Genomic DNA, 21,242 nt, shown 5'->3' with positions numbered 1-21,242 from the left:
CCAGCACAGTTGCTGGCCCCAGCCTTCCCTACCCCACCCAGGTTAACCAGCCACACACTTCAAGGGAAACAAATTCTGCGCTTTTCTGGCTGAGTCCACTGAGTACAAAATTGAACAAGTGCATGTATCTTTACCAGATAAGAGCGAACATAGTTCTATCATACATATGTATTCTATCTGTGATATACTAGATGCCATACATATACATGCTATTCCATGAAAAGTCATATTTTCAAGCTGCAACATGAAAGTATGTTTCTGATTATTGGCACATATTAATCAACCTCTTAATTTAACTTTTTACAATAAATTTGATCTTAAAAACCATTCTGCATCATATTATTAGTTCATTTGTTGAACAGCTTTTTTTTTTATGAATATGTTAACAGAAGAATGATCACTCTGGCATCTCTCTAGGGTTGTACACATGGCAAGAAGTCAAATCAGTGAGAAGAGGCAATCATACTATAAGGTGTTTTTTTAAACTAACCAAAAGGTCTCAATTGTTTGCATATATAGAAAATAATCTATATTTGTAACTCTCTGCGTCTCTAAACACTATATTATATAAAAATCTGTTTTTCCTTTTTTCATAAATAAGTTGAACAGATTTAAGCCCTTCTTTGCAGTTTATTGTCTAACATTTTACACACCACTGTATCTACAAATTAGGTGTGAGAGATGTTTAAAGAAACAGTTACATTTTCAGCTGAATTGATCATCTTGTTTCTAGCTATTTCAGTATGTTCCTTAGAGACAGAGTAGAAGTGGCTTCAGTGACAGTGAAATATGCTAAACAAATGACATGTCACTGAGTAAATTAGCATCTCCTCTATGATTAGCTGGGTCATGTTTTCTTTTCAAAACCCATGGCCTCTTGATAGAAAATAATGATCATCTGATAGACCTCATTAGAAAAATCAATATATTGACACATCTAAAACATCTGCATAATAATAGATTGTGTTAACTCATTAAGGAAAAAATTAAAAATCACTTTAGAATTATTCATTTATATTGATCAGAGATAATTTATAGACTCATTTTCTTGAGAGAGATACAATATAAATAAATAGTATTTAATAAAAAACTAAGGTAAAACAGGTTATGGACCACAACTTAACAAAATGACTAGCTAAACACTAACCCGTAATATACAAAATTACAATGTTACTACAGCACTAAGCATAAACATTGCATTACTTACCAAAAAACTTCCGAAGGCTGAGTTAAATATAGCAGCTGCCTGGAGAGAAAAGAGAGAGAGAAAACTATGGTACTCTGAAAAAAAACCCTCAAAAAACCTTTCATATTCTCCAAACACCCACCCCCCCGCCCTCCCCACTAGGCAAAGTTAGCCACTACTTACAAAATTGCCAGTGGCTCTCAGCTTATGAAGACAGATGAGTTCCAGTTTATGAACTCATAAATAATGTGTTGCAAAAGCAAGCAAAACAAAAAAGAAAAAAGAAAAGCTTGGCTATTTACAAACTTATAATGGGTACCAATCAAATCACCAACATAATACATGGAAAGTTGTCACTGATTCGGTTATAATTCACTAATTTTACATAGTAATTGGGCATGTAAACCTGAGTAATTATTAAGAACACTCAATAATTGACAGACTCAGAAGTTTCTTTAAATTGAACAATGAATTTCAAGTAGGAATAATGCATTAAAAGCAGAAAAACACAGTTAAATCTGTAGCCAAAATATTTAAGCATTTCCTAAGACTTACTATTTTTTTGTAGAGGAGTAAATAAGCAATTGATAATGCCTTATTAAGCCTTTTTGCTTACCTAAATATCCAGGAAATATAAGATGGCAGTATTAATCTCTTAACTTTAAATTACTTGATTCCAGGAATCTAAGTAAAAACTTAAGTCTCAAAAGCTTCACCAATTACCAAGAAAGCATACAAAGTCTTGTATGGCATCCAGTTCAATGATGAAAAGCCACAAGGCAAGTTATACAGGGAACAGGGGTGGGGGGACCTACCATGTACAAGAAGATCTACAGAGTCAAATTAATCACCATGGACATGTTCAGCCATAGATTAATAACAAGTGGATGCTAGCAAGTTGAGCAAGTTTGAATAAAGTCCAAATCCAGAATAAGAGCTGTAGCTGAACCTGCCTTCTGCTCCATAAGAAGATGCAATGAGAGTGAATGGGTAATGAGATCCCTGGCTCTAGAGAGCTTAGCTTTCTTATTCAAGTTCATAATTAATTCAAAGCTTTGATAATTTCATTAGATTCCTCCTCTGCTGGCCCTATCAATAAAAGATGGCACTGGACTGCAGCTCCTCAGTGGCCCAAACACAAAAACAAATCCAGACTGGGAAACCTTTGCTTACTTGCTTACTAACAGGGACAATGGCATATGGCACTCCATGTTGCAAAGGGAGCATCTGAATAGATACAGCTAAATAAAACATTATAGTTGACAGTTGTAAACTACAGCGACATATTTTAACACCTCTTCCTCATCAGCATTTCTCTTTTGAACATAAAAAGGAGGCACCAGTCCAAATGGTTTCTTCTGCCAGGGAGCACAGTGAAAGTGTGCGCTCAACTTATACTAATTCTTCAACAAGTTTAAACTTAAATCATGGTTTTTAGCCTACCCTCAAAACCTTAAGACTGATATAGTCACATAACAAGAGATATAGAATATCTGTGCAGCAAACTAACTCTGCATATGATCAGCATAAATATGGGATATATTCCTGTATGCACCTTCAGTTTATAAACCCTCCAGATCATAATATCAGTATATTAATAAAAATAAAAATCAGGTTTATCAAACCCTTTCAGAGTTTCTTGGACATTGGTCCTAAACTCTGGTGGCATCTTGCTGTCTCCCATCCTTTGCCAGCAGCAGATTACAACATAATCTCCTGAGTAGGGAAAATGTTTTAGCCTAAATAACACTCATTGGGCTAAGTATAGCAGTTTCTCAAAGAAACATAATGGTGTGTGATACAGGTCAGACTAGATAAACATCATGGTTTTCTGGCCTTTATCTTGATGAAAATTGTGCCAGAGTTTTACAACTGTTCCTGGGAGGGAGGCTGTAAGCCTATTTCTGTTTCGGAAGCAATACCACTATCCAGGAAAAAAGAAAAACAAAAACAAAAAAACCCAGCTGCCTGTCCTGACCAAGGCTGCTGACCTGACTATTTACATGTGGAACAGAAAAATTACCCAAAGGGAATCCAGTCCCCAACTGACCTCCCAACCAATTACTAGATAAGACCGCCATTCCATACAACCAGCCAACTCACGGAAAAGGCCACAGAATGACCTGCTTGCTTTCATGTCTTCCAGCAGGACATTCTCATAAGTAGCAGCTGTGCTGGCAAGAGGAACACCTGCCAGGCAAGCAAACAAGCTCCTCCACAGGGGCCTTTCTTGGGAAGAAGAAGTATGGAGGTTGAGAGAGGTAGGTGCAGGACTGAAATTTCAAGTGGGAAGGGAAGAGCATGGAATCACTGGGGGAAGGTGTGTTTTGATTTTTTTTTTTTTTTTTTTTTTTAGAGGAAATCTTTGATCCTTGTTAACATGTAGGTAGCACGTTTCTGCTCTGAAAACATTTTGATAGTCTATTAAAGGTGAGTTTCTGAAAAACACCTATAGGAACTCAGTGTCCAATTCTCACAAACTTGCAAGGGTGCTGAGCAAATGTGTCACTCATGGCGATAAGCTGATATACATTTTCCTGGTGCAACTACTCTGGGCATGTAGCAGACTCTCCTTTGGTAAAGTTCTGACTAAAGAGGTATTCAAGAACTGATAATTCTATTATAATCAAAATGGTGATTACACATTCATATCCTACTCAAGGAGAACAAAGTGGATGTACAACTGAAGTTTGTCGGCCTCAACCCTGCAAACCCTGGGACTAGATATTATTAAGTACCTCACTCCGTAAGAAAGTGTCTTAGCTCAATCTGCTATCAAAAAAGAAAGAACAGAAATCAAGCAATAAATAGTAACAAAGCCAAAGGTTGCAAATTACAGCTAAATATACTCCTGTACGATTCTGACCCTACGGAATATAACCACTTTTTGCCTCCATCATCCCTTCTGTGAATAGTATTGCTTAGGTATCTCACAGCGCATTGTGAAAATTAATTCATTTTCTGAAAAACACTTCAAAATCTTTAGTCAGACAGTGCAAACAAGCATTTACTTCAGCACTATGCACTTTCTGCTTGAAATGTTTATTATTTGTGTTTCTTGAGCATTATTGTATCTTGTGCATTATTATGTATTTCACACTAACTTTGGTACAAAGGAGATAATGAAAGATTTAAACGTATTCGGATTTTGATTAAATTAATGCTTTATGTGGAATGAGTGCATTCCACTCCCCAGTAATATTAACAGACAGTTCCATGTAAAACCAAGGGCAAGATACTTTTGTAAATTTATAACCAATCTATTCACATGCTTAAATCAGACCACAGTCTAAAATGAAAGGTGTACCAGTCAACCCATTCCCACCCAACTGACCCATTCACATCTGTTATTTGGATAAACAACAATTCAAACATAATTTACAGAACTAAGCATGTTGTAATGCTGGGGCCTGGTAGATAGTAATGTTTATACCTCTACTTGGGTTTAAAACAATAAGCCTTATCAAACAGTTAAACTACTTTTCAGTTATTTCAATAGGGTTGTACAACCCTTTCTTGGTAATGCACAATCTTTCTTCTCTCCTGGAAGACTCAAGACTCAAATTCTTTCAAAGAAAAAAACTGAGCCAATATACAGGGGGACTTTAATTCTGTATTTGATAGCAAGTGTGTGTATGATCCTCCTGTTAAACTTCACCACTTCCTCTCACACTGTAGGTACCCATTTAAACAAAAATAAAGAGAGACTACTACATCTGTTAACACTGATAGCCTAAGACTCCAAAGTACTTCCTAAAAATGAAACAAAATGGGACAAAACCATAACCAAGACTGCATATGTTCCGTAGCAAGCAAAACACAAATTCTGTAGCAAGACAACTGGCTTCTACAGCATTTGAGTCCAACAGAACAGACATTTTGCAGCAAATGCAAGGAAAAGCTGATAAGCTAAGGTTTGAGTTTAATTAAATATGAAACATTCTATACCCAGTACAATCTCTCTTGTGATATTTAGCAATCTAGCTCTCTACATAGTTTCACTGTATTACTTTTAGTACCCAAGGTGACAAAGTGCAACAAAGAAGTTGTAAAGAGGTGTTGGCTGTTTGAAGGAGAACAAGGAGCAGCTTTTGGGACTTGTGAAGTTTGGAATAGTGGGATAAGCATATTACTTCTATGCTCCTACAACAAAGGTCAGCAAAGAAAGGGTTCTAATAAACCACCGTCATTAAGTTGTCATCTTTAGGTTTCAAAATTTGCATACCAAAGGAGATGGATGTTCATAGTTTCATTAGAATTACTGTTTTCCCCCTGCACATTTGTAGGAAATTATATTACATAGGTTTTTGCTCACTTCATTTTTAAGAAATTCCTTTGTTACCAAAAGCAACCGTCTTAAAGTTAAAAATACTGATTTTAGAGCATGATGCCACAGAAGAAGGGCGATTCCACAGCCACATCTGCATTTGCAGAATAATGCCACTGACAGGGCCCAAGAGGCTCATAACCAGGTGGGATTTAGTCGCAACAATCTCACAAGGACACTTTACACATGTCTGCAGTCAGGCAGCCTACAATTATTAGCAGATATAATTTTAGAGTGGTAAAAAGTGCATAAAAGGCTTTACAGTACAAATACCAAAGCAAAGGCCTATTTCAAAGAGTTTAAATCCTAATTTAAGACATGCCACAATGGAGGGAGGCAAAAGAACAGCAGGACTTTGGGGAAGAAAGGACAGACAACGGCTTCAGTAGTAAGACTGAATGCTTACTCAGCAGAAGATAGAGAACACAAGATGGTGGTACAATCCTTCTTTATTTTTGCATTAGTACAACATTGGTGTTCGTGAGGACCTATTTCTTACAGAATTTGCAGAAGAGAATCTTAAGAGCTTTGAATGAGAGGGAATTTTGCATTGGCAGACTACTTCAGGAAGAGAACTGTATCTACACAATTAGATCAACACTGAAAAGAACAAGAGTAGTGGAAGAAAAGGGCAGATGACATCAAGACTGGCTTGAACGGGCTGACAACGTCTCTTAAATGACTACTTCAATCTCCTATTTAAAAATAAAATCTCATCTTTATTGTTACTGTAGGTTATGTCTTAACTGCTGTTTCCAGTAATAAGATGTTATATTTTTGGAGAAACATGTTTGCCACAGGTCCTTTACTATAAACAGAATATAAATATACTTAATAGATTTAGTCTACAATGCTGTTCATAACTATTCATTTGAATTCAGACAGGAAAATATATATATTCAAGTTCCTGGTTTTGGGTGCTAAATTGAATCAGGTGTCCTCTCCTCTTAAAAAAATTAAGTTGCTTTTGTGCAAGAGTGTTTTAATGAGAACAGAGCCTGCCGACATTGATAAATGGGAATGACACCGGAGAGAGCATGTAAGCAGGACAATATGTGCATGTTACAGTCTTACAGGCTATTTTTCACTGACTATCCTGAATGACTTCGCTGTTTCTTAAGGGGCCTATTAATCTCAAATTTAGTTATTACACAACGTTTATTTGAACATATATTCTGTGGATGATGACAGTTAATAAAGGAAATCTTTTACAAGCTGTATTTTTACATATTGTTCCACCTACAGCTCCCAGTCATTCTGTTGTATTGGAATAACCCAGTTATGATGCAGCTTTAAAAAAAGGCGCACATATTCAGATTCCTTTCTAAGCATACGGGGACTCTTAAATAACTGTTAAAATGCATATAAAACCTGCTACAACATGGCAAAATAAAAAAGATGGTGTTAACTGCTAAACAAAATCACTGGATTCACAAATGCCTCCTCAAAAGTAAAGCACGTGCCTTTTAGCACTTCCATATCATATTTTAAAAATGAATGGGGCCAGATTCTACCTTGGGAGGTGCACATGCATTTCACACTGAATTCAATGGGAGCCGTGTGTGCGAATCTTAAACAGAGTTTGGCCACAGGTGTATAATATCTTACCAGCAGTCCTTGCAAAAGTACTCTCTCATAAGGAAGTTGATGATGATTAATTTTGGTCTAATTTTTTTGGCTTCAAATAAAAGAGTTTCTAAACTCACTTAATAAAAATATTGAATTTCCTGCCACTTTTACTAAAAGTGTGGCATTACATAATTTTTCCCTAAGCACATATTATCCTCATCCAATAGTGAAAAAGCCATGAGAGTGGTTACTTTGCATATTCTGAGCCAGTACCATCTTTGTTGTGATCCACTGGATTTATAAGGCTGGGGCAAAAATATCATACTTCCTCTTTCACTGAATCCTGCAACAGAGCTGCACTTTTTTCTTGATTATAAAAACTGATTACAAAAATATTAAATAACCAAGTTTTATGAAGCTCATACCAAAATATCCTACAAAATGAAAAAGGAACAAAATGTATACTGTTTATTTGCATTTCAGCAAGGGAATGCTGTCCAAAGCACACTGTTTTCTGGCAGACCTCAACATTGATCTGAGACCATGAAGCCATGCACAATGAAGATTTGTTCCATACTAGCAGTTGTCATCAGCTTAGGCCACTGGCACGTGTTCATTTAATGAAATGATCCCCCAATCCCAACAACTACGCCTCCTGCCATGGCAAGGATCAGATCCCAAATGATGCTACTATTACTTGCCAGTGCAGGATGACCCAGAGATCATAATCCCACTCCCCCTCCACCTGCAAGTTGAATGCCAAGTGCTGACAGCCTGGAGTAGACCAGAAAGGTCCCAGAGCTGGGACTAAAAATCAGCTTATTGTCAGTCCTAACCCCTGGGACCACACCAGGGTCTTATTGTTGGTCCCAGCCCTGGTATCACATCAAAATCTGGAACCAACTCTGGTGGGGTCCGGGAACTGACAATTAGCTGATCGCTGGTCCCAGCCCCAGGACTGAACCAAGGTCTAGAACTGTCTCTGGTGTGCCCCAGGACTGACAATCAGCTGACTGTTAGTCCCAACTCTGGAACTACAGGGGAGTCTGGAACCAGCTCCAGTGAAGTCTCAGGGTTGAGATCTAAAAATCAGCTGATTGTTAGTTCCTGCCTTGGCACCTCACCAGGGTCCTGAACTCGCTCCCTGGGGCTGACAATCAGGTGATTTTGTATCCTAGCCCAGGACCACAAAGGAGTCTGGAAACAGCTCCAATTTGTCACTACCCTGCCACACGTTCAATTTAAATCACAAAGAAAGCCAGCCACAAAAAACCCTGCGCATTCTTTGTGGAACATTTTTGTGGCTGTTTTCCCATTTTGTTGCACTATTAATTCCTTTAACATGTGGCAGGATTACTATTTATGGTATGATTAACATGTAATGACTGCCAGGGGTCTCAGCCAGCTCTGGAATTCTGCAACAAATACTTAACCAAAACAAGCTGACAGCTTTACCTTGCTACTTCCTAGCTATAGCCCTATAAGACACCCTTTGGTAGAAACCAAACCTTGCACTGGCACAGATTCCCACCTTGATGGTTCAATATAAGACTTGCTACTCTTTGGGAGAAATTATATTTATGGAAACTGCCATTGTGGCAAACCTCCAGGAGACGTGTGCTTTGTTTATCTGCCTCTTCATTATAAGTATCCTTCAATTTCACCAATATCTCTGGCAATACGAAGAGGGAAATTCTCCGTTTCTCCACAACATTTTAGTCAGCTGCTTAAATGATTCAAGATGGAACCAAGATCCATCTTTTCACAGTGATTGAAATTTCAGTGGTAGCAGGAAATGACAACTAGTATCAATCCAGGAAGTTATGTAGTCAAGTATCTTCCAGACAAGCTATTGTAGTTTAGCCTTCATCTACTATGGGAAAAGAGTCTGAACATGGGAAGTTACCACAGAGTAGCTGATGCATGGTAAATCCTGACCCCCTACCTCACAATAACTACCTAGTGTGCACAGCTCCTACACTAACAAATATGCAAGTAAGCCCACCTTCAGATTTTATGGAGACACATGTGGTGCTCTTCTGATTCCTATTTATATTTGATGTGGTCCCAATTTTATCACCTGCCAGGAAGCAGGACATTGAAAAAAGGGGTCAGGAAACATTGTGATACCTTGGAATCATTTACCTATAGCTAACAGAAATGTCATTTTTTATTTTATGTGGTAAAAAAAATCTCACTCAACTATCATTTATCCATGCTGGTCACTGTAACTGTCCAGGAACTGGGATCAAGGGACATAATTTGCTACACACTGGAATGTCGCTGGAATTCCACAACCTCCCTCTTGTAACCTATTCCAGTCCACAACTATACCTACAGTTAGAAACCATTTTTAACATCTAATTTAAATTTCCCTTCGTGTAAGCTAACCAAATTTCTTCTGTCCTGATCCCCAGTGGGCACAGAGAACTATTCATAACAGTAGTCCTCAACTGGGGTACTATGAGACACTTTCATGGGTGCCAAGGAGCCAGCACCATTGCTACCCCCATCACCATAGCCTCACATGACCGTTTCCAGATATCAGAAAAACCTATATACAGGCACGGGTGTGCCCCTTCCTCCCATAGCCACTTCCTGGTCTGGTCCTGCATGGATCTCCTGGAAAACAGACTGTTACTAAATTCAGAAAGTTATGGAGGAACGCCATAAGCCTAAAAAGGCTGAGAACCACTGGCATACAACCTTTCTCATTACAGCAGCATTTACATATTTGAAGATTTTTGCCACATGATTGATTGCATCTCCTTTTGTCGGTCTCTTCTTCTCTGGACTACATGATCCTAGTTCTTTCAATCTTTCATTATGCATCACATTTCCTCTATTTCGGATCATTTTGTTATTCTCCATGGACTCTCTCCAACTGATCGACATCTGATCTATATTAACGCTAACACACTGAAGTGTAGTGACCAAAACAGGACACAATACTCTATCCAAGACCCTAACACTGCTGAGTAGAGTGGAAAGATTACTTCACATCTTGCATGTGACACTCCTATTTGCACACCATTAGACTTTTTTTCCACAACAGGTGACACTGTTGACTCATATTTGCTTTATAATCCCTTGCAACTCCCATATGCTTGTCTGTAAAATTGTTCCTAGGTAGTCATTTCCCATTTTGCATTTACATAGTTGATCATTACTACCTTAGTGTAATACTTTGCACTCTATGTGTTGGGTACTTGAGTGAGATGGAGAGTATGAGTAGTCCAAATCCCTGAAGTCCAGTCCTCTTCCCAATTCCAAAAGGATGTAATTCACTGCCTCCTACTCTGTCCATAAATGGTCAGCAATATGAAAACAAGTATCCATGTATTCATCCTCATTCCAACACACCACAATTAGTTCAGGAACTGAATGTCTAAATTGGACATTTCGATGCTATCTTTACTAATAAGCACAAGCAGCTTCTCTCTGTTTCTTTTCTCCTTTCAAAACAATACAAATTAAATATAAAAAATGAAAACAATGCAGAGTGTTAATTTAAGCACCTACACAGGAATGATAAAGAGCAAACAGTTTCATAGAATCACCTAGCTAATAAAAAAATATGAAAGATACAACTCCTTCCATTTCCCATTTTTTGCACATCTAAGTTAATGTGAATTAATCTTGACATTACATTTTTTTGAATATGTGAGCAGTGAATTCATGCTATGAGCAGCAGATTCTGCTAAAATATTTGAAGTTTTCTTGCAAAGCGGTTTTATTTGGCTCTTGCCTGTAAGATCTGTAAGACCTTCCTCTCTACAGGCAGCCCTGCTTGTGCTAGATAGGAAAAGGTTTTCATTCCCGATACCTGAGGAGGCAAGAAGGAACCTGTTATGCAAGTACTTTTCATTGAAGAAATCAAATTATTTCCCCAGCATTTCCAGGCATTAAGAAACACCTGAAAACCTCCAATGAGGGGCCTTTCAACACCATGAAGGTATAGTGGGACCTCTTCTAGCTGTAGGTTTGGCACCTTAGTGAGCCAACCCCATGTTCCAGCTTAACAAGAAAAAAAACGAAAAACCAAAGAACAGAACCAGCAACTAAACACACAAGCATGAAAGCCACCTACAAATCTTATTTATGGCTCATATTTGTTAATGGCTGAAGGCTTATTAGCTTAGTGAGCCAGGCAATAGCTGTAGCACCAAAACAAATGGACTGCCAAGTAATGATTTAATAAAGAGGCCCAGCTGAACAATAGTGTTTAAGTAACTCTGCCAACCTGAGGCTCGCTTCTGGTCAAACATTTCATATCTGTAAGTGACTTTCTCTTAAAAAAAATTATCACAGAAGGTATCCTCAAAGGATACAGAGCAATAACAGCCTCCCAAACATACTTTTATTTAAGTTCAAATTTTCTGAGATCTTAAGCTGTGAGAAAAACACTTAAAGGTCTTGTCCCCAGATCCTCCTGAAGACGCATCATCCATAACATGATTAGAGGTCTAGTTAAACAATGCATCCCACAACTCCAAGGAATATTACTTTTCTGCTGAAGTGAAATGAAATGAAAGAACAAGGACACCTTTTAAAAGATGCCATGTGCATTAACTGAAAGGCTGTGTCTATATCAGTATATATGCACCACTGTCATACTACTTACAGTGCAGGTTGCTGGGGGGTGCTAGTGTAGACAGGACCAGGCATATCAATCATTTTCTCACCAAAGCACACTTAGCACAGAACTAAACAGGATTGTGACTGATAGGTCAACAGCATTTGATCTATAGTAACACTCCCACCATTGCTAAAACTGATGGAGCTGCACTGCTAGTAGTGCAAATAGCAAAAGTTTGAAGAAAAATATGAGTAAAAAGAAGTACATGTGTGTGTGTGTGTGTGTGGGGGGAGGGTGTTGGAGGGGGATGTTGCTAAAGTACCTGCTTTACAAAGTAACCGGTCAAGTGGTTTATTCAGTAGACGTGTGCCCTGCCCACTATAATGAAGTGAATATTAGAATGTGTCACAGGTTGCAATGAAATGTATTCGGAGGTGTCCATCTAATCTCAGTTGCAGGAGGTGTCCATTTAGATTACAAAACCAACAGTTTTGGCACTAGTACCCTTTTCCCAGTTGGCCTGAGGCAAAGGTGTAAACATGTACTGAATTGAGCTGGTAGACCTCCATTTGTGAGACCAGCCAATGCCCTGAATTCTCTGCAGTCTTTCAGGAAAAAAAGGAAATCAGCTGTAGGCAAGAGGCCACTGCTACCACTATCACCAGTGGAAAAGACAAACAGACCCTAATGTGTGTAGTTTTACCATTTAAAAATGTGTTTACATAGTACTGCACTCATCACAGTTGTAACTGATTACTGAGGTTGTATTAGACAGAAAGCTATGATTAGATTATTATAAAATGAAATATAGTTTTAAATAATGCCTTTTCTGCTGAAAGAATCTCAAATAATTTTACCAAATAATGAATCGGACATTAGGAGTATCTTTTTTCATCAGGATAATTGCATAGATAGTAACAAACTCCAGGGGTTTCATCTACAGAGTTCCACTCACATTCTCTGAGGAGTGGAACTTGCTCTTTTCCAAGGACCTAGAGTGGGCTTTGGCTCAAAGATGTCATGACGTTGACTCACAAGAGGTTTGCTACTAAAACCAGCAGACATTCTATCTGTACTCAGTATATTTCCTAGTCACTTCACTCAGTTTCTTTGGATGCCACCTGCAGTACAGATGGTCAAGAAATTTGCTTTAATCCAAAATTTAAGTAAAAAAATCAACCTTTTTGTGAAATATTTGGAAACATTGAAATATTTTGTCTCTATATTTTGCAACAAACTGACACATTTTGCTTTGTTTCAGTGTAAAATTGTGTTCCCTTTGCCTCGTTATCATATCCAAACGGGATGGGGGTTAGAGTGCCTTGTGCCTCCACTCTCCAGTATGAACCAGGCTCCCAAGTTAGGCAGCAACTCCCATGGTACACCACAGCTACAGAATTCATCTAACGCACTGGAGTTGTTCAACCAGAATGATGTAGTCCAACCAAGAAGAATTAGGGGATGAGGCACCTGAACTCGCCCAAGATAAAATGTTTTGGATTTGTAAAACTGAACTCCCCCCCCCCCCCACCACACACACTCCCCTCCTAAAAAAAGGCTTCAAGTTAGGTCAATCTAACCCCAAAGTAAAATATTTAGATATTTCTGACAGAAGACAGGAAAAAAAAATCACAATACCTAAATCTTCCTGTGGAAATTAAAACAAAAAAAATCCTGATCATCTTTTATCTGTGCCGAAAATACTCCACCTCCTTCAATCAGCATCAGGTTTAATCAGCCAGACTGAAAAACAAGCATAAGCAGCAGAGAAGACAGGTTTTACATATCTAGGATGGATAGATACCCAATCACAGAAGAGACCTCCAGTACTAGAGAACATTTCAAGACTTGAAGACTGTCTTGCATTCAAAAAACTATCTAACTTTATTCTGACCAAGTAGTTGGTACAATAAGCACGATGACTTCCCAAAAACACTTGCTCCTCTTTTAATTCCTGGACCATCATGGCTATAACATCACTCTAACACTACCAGAAGATTTCAACAAGCTTTGACCATAAACTCCACACTTTTAACATAGTCTCCTCCTGTGTTTCACCATTTGTAAGTGAAAATATTAGAACCTTCTTATCTCTCTGAGAAACTGTGGAGATGAATTCATTAAAACTGGTGAGCCTCCAATATGCTAGGAAAAAGTTTTCATAGAAAACCTATGAGGAAATGGATAATCCTGTATTCAGCAAAGGGCTTAAATAAGGGCATGCACATGAATAACAATAAAAATGAATAAGAATGACCCATTCAGTGAGCTCCGTCCACACTGTGCACTAAATGAGACAGGGATCCTGGGGGAAAACCAGTACACAAGCATGTATTTTAAGGCTGTATCATAATGCATATGCACAGAGAGGTTGAAAAAAGGTTGCAGAGTCAACTTGAAATCTGGCATTTTCTAACCCAAGTTCTTGATCTTGCAACCTGAAAGTTTTTAAAAAATAGGTGCTTGTGCTCTCTCACTCTCTCTCTCAGCTGCAAAGTCAGGCTTTCACAAGTTGTAACAGCTGCTGGTCTTTCTGTGCAATTTCAGGTACCTATTTTAAGGAGGAAGTATCTTTTGTAGTAATATGGCACAGCCATATATATGAATTTGGCACAGAGAGATAAGTGGGGTAAAGAGTAGGCAGTTTAGCAAATTATTGTTAAACAATAATAAATGTCCTACAGTACACTGCTTGCAGAATATTACCTAGAACTAAAGGCTAATGGTTCTTTTGATTAAAATAGGCCCAGTACAAATGTGCACAAAAATACAAGATGTATGACAAGCAAATCACATATCAGACATCTCACATGCTAGCTTTATTTAATAAAAACAAGTAGAGTTTTTTAGTGTAGAAATTATTTCTGAGTATTCTGCAATATTGTAGGACCACTTTTAAGGCAAGCTGGGAGAGCAGAAATCATTCATGAAATTCATATGACGAGAATATTGAGTAGAGGTTTACCACTTATTACACAAAAGAAAAAAAGGAAGCCCTTCCTAGTAACAAATTGCTCGCTATTTCCATCAAACCAAGATCAGGCAATACAATACTATCAAAAGGATTTTTCTTATCATTCACTCTCACATATTTATTCTATGACTGACTTTAGGAAATTCCATATGTAGGAAAGATTCAAGGAAAATATCACAGTATTGTCAAGGCAGAGTTAATGCAAAATCCAATTTGCTCCTTATGCAACAACAAATATAATCTGTTTCTATACTCTACTGTCAAAGATGTATGAACAAAATTCAGACTGATGTACTCATCTACAGTATATAAAAAAATTGTATCATGGTTGTAAGCTACAGTGTAGCAACAGAGTAGCAGACTATGAGACGGTAATCAAAGTCCTGAAAAATACACCACTGTCAGCATTGTACACAGGTACCAGGTATTATAGCACCTTGGTTTAAAATAAATCAACATAAATGCCTGCTTTGGTAAGCATTTCAGATTCAGTGTACATCAGCATTAGAAGGGAGGGCAGTAGAAGGCACAAAGGAATGAATCAGAAAATGGGGTTTATAAATAACAATTCAATTAGCAGATTTATACTATTCTTTTTCTAATAAACTTTCTATCTGCACCTATATGAAAACCCTCCTACGGATTTCCTTCCTTCATTTACATATCTGTGCAGGCCTGTTCTTTTTTCTTTCAAGCCCCTTTGCCCTTTCAATCATGAAGTATATTACTCCACTGTCAGTGCAAAGCAGTTCCTAACAACAGGGAACCCAGCTGGGATAGGAAGAGGGCAGCAGGCTCATGCATTAACATAATAATCCAACTGTGCTCCCATAGGCCCTTAGGGCAGACAGCATATTAGGTAGGCCTCCTGTGCAGACCCTAGTGGAAGCTGCCTTATCACCTGCCTATCAACCTGTGGCAGTTACAGCCGATTCAATAGCACCAGCTCCTGCCAAGCTGTGGTGCCCAATTACCTTACTACAAAAGGCAGAAATCTATTTCTCTACGTCTGGTTAATGTACCTGATGCATGCCCTTATTTATGATTTGAATATATGTTTCTGCAATCATTTCCAGGGAACTGACTTATTGCCTTTTAACTTCTGAAAGTCTAGTTTTCTAAAGGACATATTGCTGCAGCCAGCAGGAGCAAGACCTTGAAACAAAATTCCAAATAAAGCAGAGCTCTGCACATGCAACTTTCAGCTCCATAAGCCTGTGGATTATTCTGTGAATGAGACAAAAAGCAAAATCTCTTTTAGCTATTGTTATTTCCTTTCAAAACCTACTCAAGAGTTTTTACGTTTGCAGCATCTGATGACTTTCAGCAACAGAGCTGTTGTCATCTACAGCCCAAACTCTACCTTCATGCATAGGCATGGTTACTGATGGATGAAATATGGCCTATCATATATGTTTTCGTGTACATATATATTGCTGCACATGTACATGTTAAGTATTTATGTAGATCACCATATTTGGCTGATTTCAGACAAAATATTATGCTATATAATTTGCTGAAGGCTTTGCTTATGGCAGTACCAGTCTTAATTTACAAAACATTTCTCCCTCTAAGAAATATTTTCAGTGATTTTTTTTTTTAAACAGAAAAAATTAGAAACTAAATTTAAAATGTCCCCTTTTCTCTATTCCATAAGTAGAGCCGTTCTACAAGTCCATGCGCATAATCGAATACTCCTTTAATACAAACACCTTTGATTTACTGTATGCATGTTTGTTTGGTTTGTCTGGGTTGTTTTTTTTAACAACCTATAGAACATATCTAGTTGGGGAAAGGCAAGTAGACTATTAAAAACACTGCTTTGCTCATGTAACACAGAACACACAAAAATATTATTTAGTACATATTACAGAAGATGACCTCATAAAGATCATCCACGATTTCTAAAGGCAGTCTAGTAAAGGCTGAGCCCCTCCTGGGGTCAGCCGATCAGGTTGTTTGATTCCCTGCTCTGGCGGGGAGTTTAAAAGACCTGCCTGAAGCAGAATAGGTAAGTACCCCCTGACCTAGGAGCTGCAAGCATAGGCATGCCAGGTGCCAGCCCCCACAGCCAGGCATGGGGCACAGAATGCCCCCACTTCAGATGCTTCCCCCTGCCCAGCATGGATCTCCACTTAAAATTCTTGCTTTGCTTTGCTGCCGTGCAGGAATGGAGAACTTCCCCCTTCCTTTCTCCGTGCGGTGGGATAAAACGAGGTGAGAGACCCGTGCTGGGCAGGGGGGAGCCTCTGCAGCAGAGGCACCCTGCACCCCATGCCTGGCTATGGAGGCAGGCACCCAGCATGGGTCTCCTGAGTCCTGCTGTGCAGAGAAGGGGTGGGGGAAATTCCCTTCCTCTCCCATGCAGCAGCAGAGTAAGCAGGGCTCAGGAGACCCTGCACCATGCTGGGGGAAGGCCTTGCTCTACACCTGGCTGTGGGGGCAGGCACCCAGGAGGAGGGAACCCTCCGCTTCTCCCTCCCAGCCTCACCACACATCCAGCCAGTTAAGCAAAGTCTTGCCTGAATGATATAGTTGGAGCTGGTCCTGCTTTGAGCAGGGGGTTGGACCTAAATGACCTCCTGAGGTCCTTTCCTACCCTACATTTCTATGATTTCAACATTTTGCATGGTGCAAGCTGAAAAGATGAGCAAGATCAGTGTGAAAACACCCCGCGTAGCAAAGAAAGTTTCTGCCACGGATAGAGTGAAGCAGTTTCCTACAGGTACACTTCATAAAGAGGGTGGCAAGCTCTTCTGCTCCTCATGTAATGTAACTCTGGATCTGGTGAGAAAAAATGATCACCATTTAGAGTCAGAAATACACCAGAAGAGAAAGGCTGCTTCAGAGGCTGAAGGACAGAGCAAGCAACAAACCATGTCCTCAATGTTCAAGACCACAGAAAGCAGTCTGGCAAGGAGAGGGGCTATGTTTGCTCTGGTTAAAGTTTTCACAGCTGCAACTATACCTCTGCAGAAGCTTGACCACCCAAATCCTGAGACAGTACTTGCAGGACAATGTGTCAAATGCGGGAAGTATTCCAAGAGCCAGGGCCATCCCTGGGGGGTGTGAATCAGGGTGACAGCCCCAGGCCCTGCACTTTGGGGGGCCCCACAGAGCCAGGCAGAGCAGTGTGGGAATTCTGCGCTGTAGCCACCTTCATGTTTGGCCCTTCCCCACTGCTGAATCTGCCGCTGGCTTCCTCGTGTCCGGGGGTGGGGCCCCACACCCTGCTCAGATTGCCTCTGCCAAGAGCTAACAGGCTTTGGGAAGAATATCTTCTGCAGCTGATAGCGTCACACGTTCAGTCCACAAAAGCTGCACTGGCAGAGTTCAACTCCATTCCCATTGGGGTCGATGAAGCCACAGACAGTTAAGACAACTACGTACTGCGTATTTTATTTGTAGGTAGGAGCCGGACAGGTAGTGACCTGCCTGTTTTACAGGCAGAGCCAGTCTACCTCGAGGGTGTTAGTTTTTCTATAGTTGCACAGGCAGTCATGAAAGCTGTTTTCACTTATATCTTAAATTTCAACAAGATCTCGGCCTTCCTTTCCGACAATGCCAGGTACATGTGTAAGGCTTTAGCTGATGTGCTCCAGGGAGCAATGCTCAACTCTGTACGTGTCACCTGAAATGCACCCACCCTGTCATTGGTGGGTGACATCTGGTGCATGCAGTTCGAAGATGTAGATAGCCCAGTGTCCTGCCTGAAGAAATCCTTTAAACGCTGTGCTGGCTGTAAGCTCCGATACAGAGAGTCTGTTGCCAATCAGTGTGAGGAACCATGTGCCACTGTTCTGCTGGAATTCATGGTTCAGGGCTGTCCAGTACCATGCTGAAGACATCCAGTACTACTGGCACTTTCTGGCCAAAGAGCTAGATATCACACTAAGCATGCAGTGCATGCTACAGCTAAGGAAGGGATCTCCTGGAGGAGGAAGACATTAAAGAGCAGGTGGCCTTTGTGGCAGAAAATGCCACAAATTCATGGAGCTCCTCACCTGGTTTGAGGGCTAGCAGCCTTCTATTCGCCAGGCTCACAACAAAGTGATTGATTTACTAGCTGGGTTGAAGCCAGGGCACCATTGCACAAGCTTTCCAAGTGTTGATGAGAAAACCAGCAGAGAAGGGAGGTGTTTCAGGCAGTAGCCGCCAAGCTGCACCAATATTACAGATACAATCCCTTCAATCCACCAAGATTCAGGCAACCAGCTGCCTCATTCCTTAGGGCAGCACAAATTTTTGACTCAAACCAGGTGGCTCTGCTGAGCTTTGATGCTCAGCTGCTCAAGTCCATTTGTGGGTATGGGAAACAGCGTGAGGAGGAATATCCTGCTTATGTAAGCAGGAGCAAAGAGTGTCAGCTGCCCATGAATGTAACTGTATTCTTGGACTCTGTCAGGAAGCAGTTCCCAGAGCTATACGCTAGCAAAACAGTGCCTCACAGTCCCCACGAATTAGGTAGATGTGGAGCATGCCATCTCCATCTATGGCCAAATGTTCACTCCACAAAAGACAGGATATGTCACCAAGAAACATCAGTGGCTGGTCCATGCTCACTTTCAATAGTTAACATGGATTTTGCAGCAGTGGACACTGCCTGAGGATCAGTATTCTGTCAAAATTAGCACTCAATAAAAGCTGTTGTTTAATAAAGTTTATTTATTATGGCTTCATCAAGAATTTTACAGTGGTGAGCTTTACTTAAAAGTTATTTAATAAGTGGTGATCTTTACTTTCTTAAAACACCTGAAGAACCTGTGCTGCTGTTCAATGGTAATCAGCTCTATGGCAGGTTCCCTCAAGCAGCGGCATGGGAGAGCCCACCCTAAAAAATGCCTGAAATTGGCTCTGGCGAGTCTGCAGGGAGCCCACTTTTCCCTCTGCCAGAGCCTGAATTGCAGTGGTCTCTACCCACAATTATCTATCTAAAACTTAGCCCACAAATTAGGAGGTGAGATCAAATCACAAATAAAGCTTTGACCTGAATCTTTCTATTTTATGTTATTAGTTTCTTAGTAGTAAAGGACCCTCCCTCCAGGGCTTGCAAAGCAGCATACAAGCCTAAGAGGTTACAAAAGTAATAAATATCAGCTGAAAGAATCTTCCCTTGCATAGTCTTAACCCCATATTAGATTAGTCTGCCTCCTATTAGCCGCCAAAATGCATTCTGAGGACCTTCAATACTCTTTCCTCATCAGCTAATTCATGGTCCTTCTAACTCACAGGGTACTCAACATCTTGCCTGTGAGCCAAATACAGCTCATGGAGCCATTGCATCTGGCCCACAGGGCTCCCCATGGGTCTGGAAATTTGGTATCGGGGGGAGTGGTGGCCATTAATACAGCCACCCTCTGCCCTACCAAATCCCCAAACCCCATTCTCTGTGCAGCTGGAGCCAAGCTACTTCCCCTTCCCCCACAGGGCTGGGCCATGCCCCCTTTTCTTCCCACATAAATTCAGAGATTCATAGAGTCGGAAGGGACCTCAGTGGCCATCTAGTCCGACCCCCTGCCCCTGGCAGACAAGAAAAGAAACCCCAACCCTGGGGTCATGTGATCCCAGCCAGGTGCCTGTCCAGTCTCTTCTTGAAGACCCCCAAGGAAGAACTTTTTCCTAATGTCCAGAACCTTCTCTCTAGTAGCTTATGGCTATTGTTCCTTGTCGTTCCAGGGGGTGCCCTGGTGAACAGATCATCACCTACTTCATGTTGCTCTCCCCTTATGAATTTGTACATAACCACAAGGTCCTCTCTCAGCCTTCTTTTGGAGAGGCTGAAGAGGTGAAGGTCCCTTAGCCTTTCCTCACAGCATCTTCCCTGCAGGCCTCTAATCAGGCAAGTGGCTCTTCTTTGGGCCCTCTCCAGGTTGTCCACATACCACTTGAATTGCGGCAACCAGACCGGACACAGTACTCCAGCTGTGGTCTGACCAGTGCCGCATAGAGGGGGAGAATCACTTCCCTGGACCTGTTTGTGAAGCACCTAGGGATGCACGACAAGATGCGATTCGCTCTTCCAACTGCTTCATCACATTGTTGACTCATGTTCATCCTGGAGTCAACAGTGACTCCAAGATCTTTTTCTGCGTCAGTGGAGCTGAGAAGGTCACCCCCAGCCTGTAGGTATGATGGCAGTTCTTCCTCCCTAGATGCAGCACCTTGCATTCCTTATTGAATTGCATCCTGTTGCTCTCTGCTCACTTCCCCAGCCTGTCTAGGTCGGCCTGGATCTGGTTCCTCCTCTCCAGGCTGTTAGCTGCACCCCATAATTTTGTGTCGTCTGCAAATTTGGACAGGGTGCTTCCCACCCCCTCATCCAGATCACTGATAAAGATGTTGAACAGCACCGGCCCCAGAACTGAGTCCTGAGGGACTCCACTGCCCACAGCTTTCCAGGTTGACACCAACCCGTCCACTACCACCCTCTGAGTGTGACCTTTGAGGCAATTTGCTACCCAGTTTACTGTGTAATCATCCAAGGCAAATCCCCTCAGCTTATTTATAAGGATGGTATGAGATACCTTGTCAAAGGTCTTCTTGAAGTCCAGATAGATAACATCCATCTCAACTCCTGCATCTAAACAATGAGTGGCCTTGTCATAAA

The 21,242-nt window shown here is 40.6% G+C and overlaps 1 protein-coding gene across 1 annotated transcript in view; it reads right to left on the bottom strand.

Annotated features, from left to right (window-relative positions):
• The window catches only part of SLC10A7 (solute carrier family 10 member 7), a 212,518-nt gene that overhangs the window by 143,354 nt on the left and 47,922 nt on the right, over positions 1-21,242 (bottom strand). The window contains exon 5 of the mRNA XM_006023737.2: positions 1,208-1,246. Within this exon, the coding sequence (XP_006023799.1) occupies positions 1,208-1,246 (39 nt within the window). The remainder of the gene's footprint in view (positions 1-1,207; positions 1,247-21,242) is intronic.

Source organism: Alligator sinensis, unplaced genomic scaffold (genome assembly GCF_000455745.1).
Source record: "Alligator sinensis unplaced genomic scaffold, ASM45574v1 scaffold169_2, whole genome shotgun sequence".
Lineage (NCBI taxonomy): Eukaryota > Metazoa > Chordata > Crocodylia > Alligatoridae > Alligator > Alligator sinensis.
Note: the sequence above shows the minus strand (reverse complement) of the source record. Positions and strands in the feature narration are given on the sequence as shown.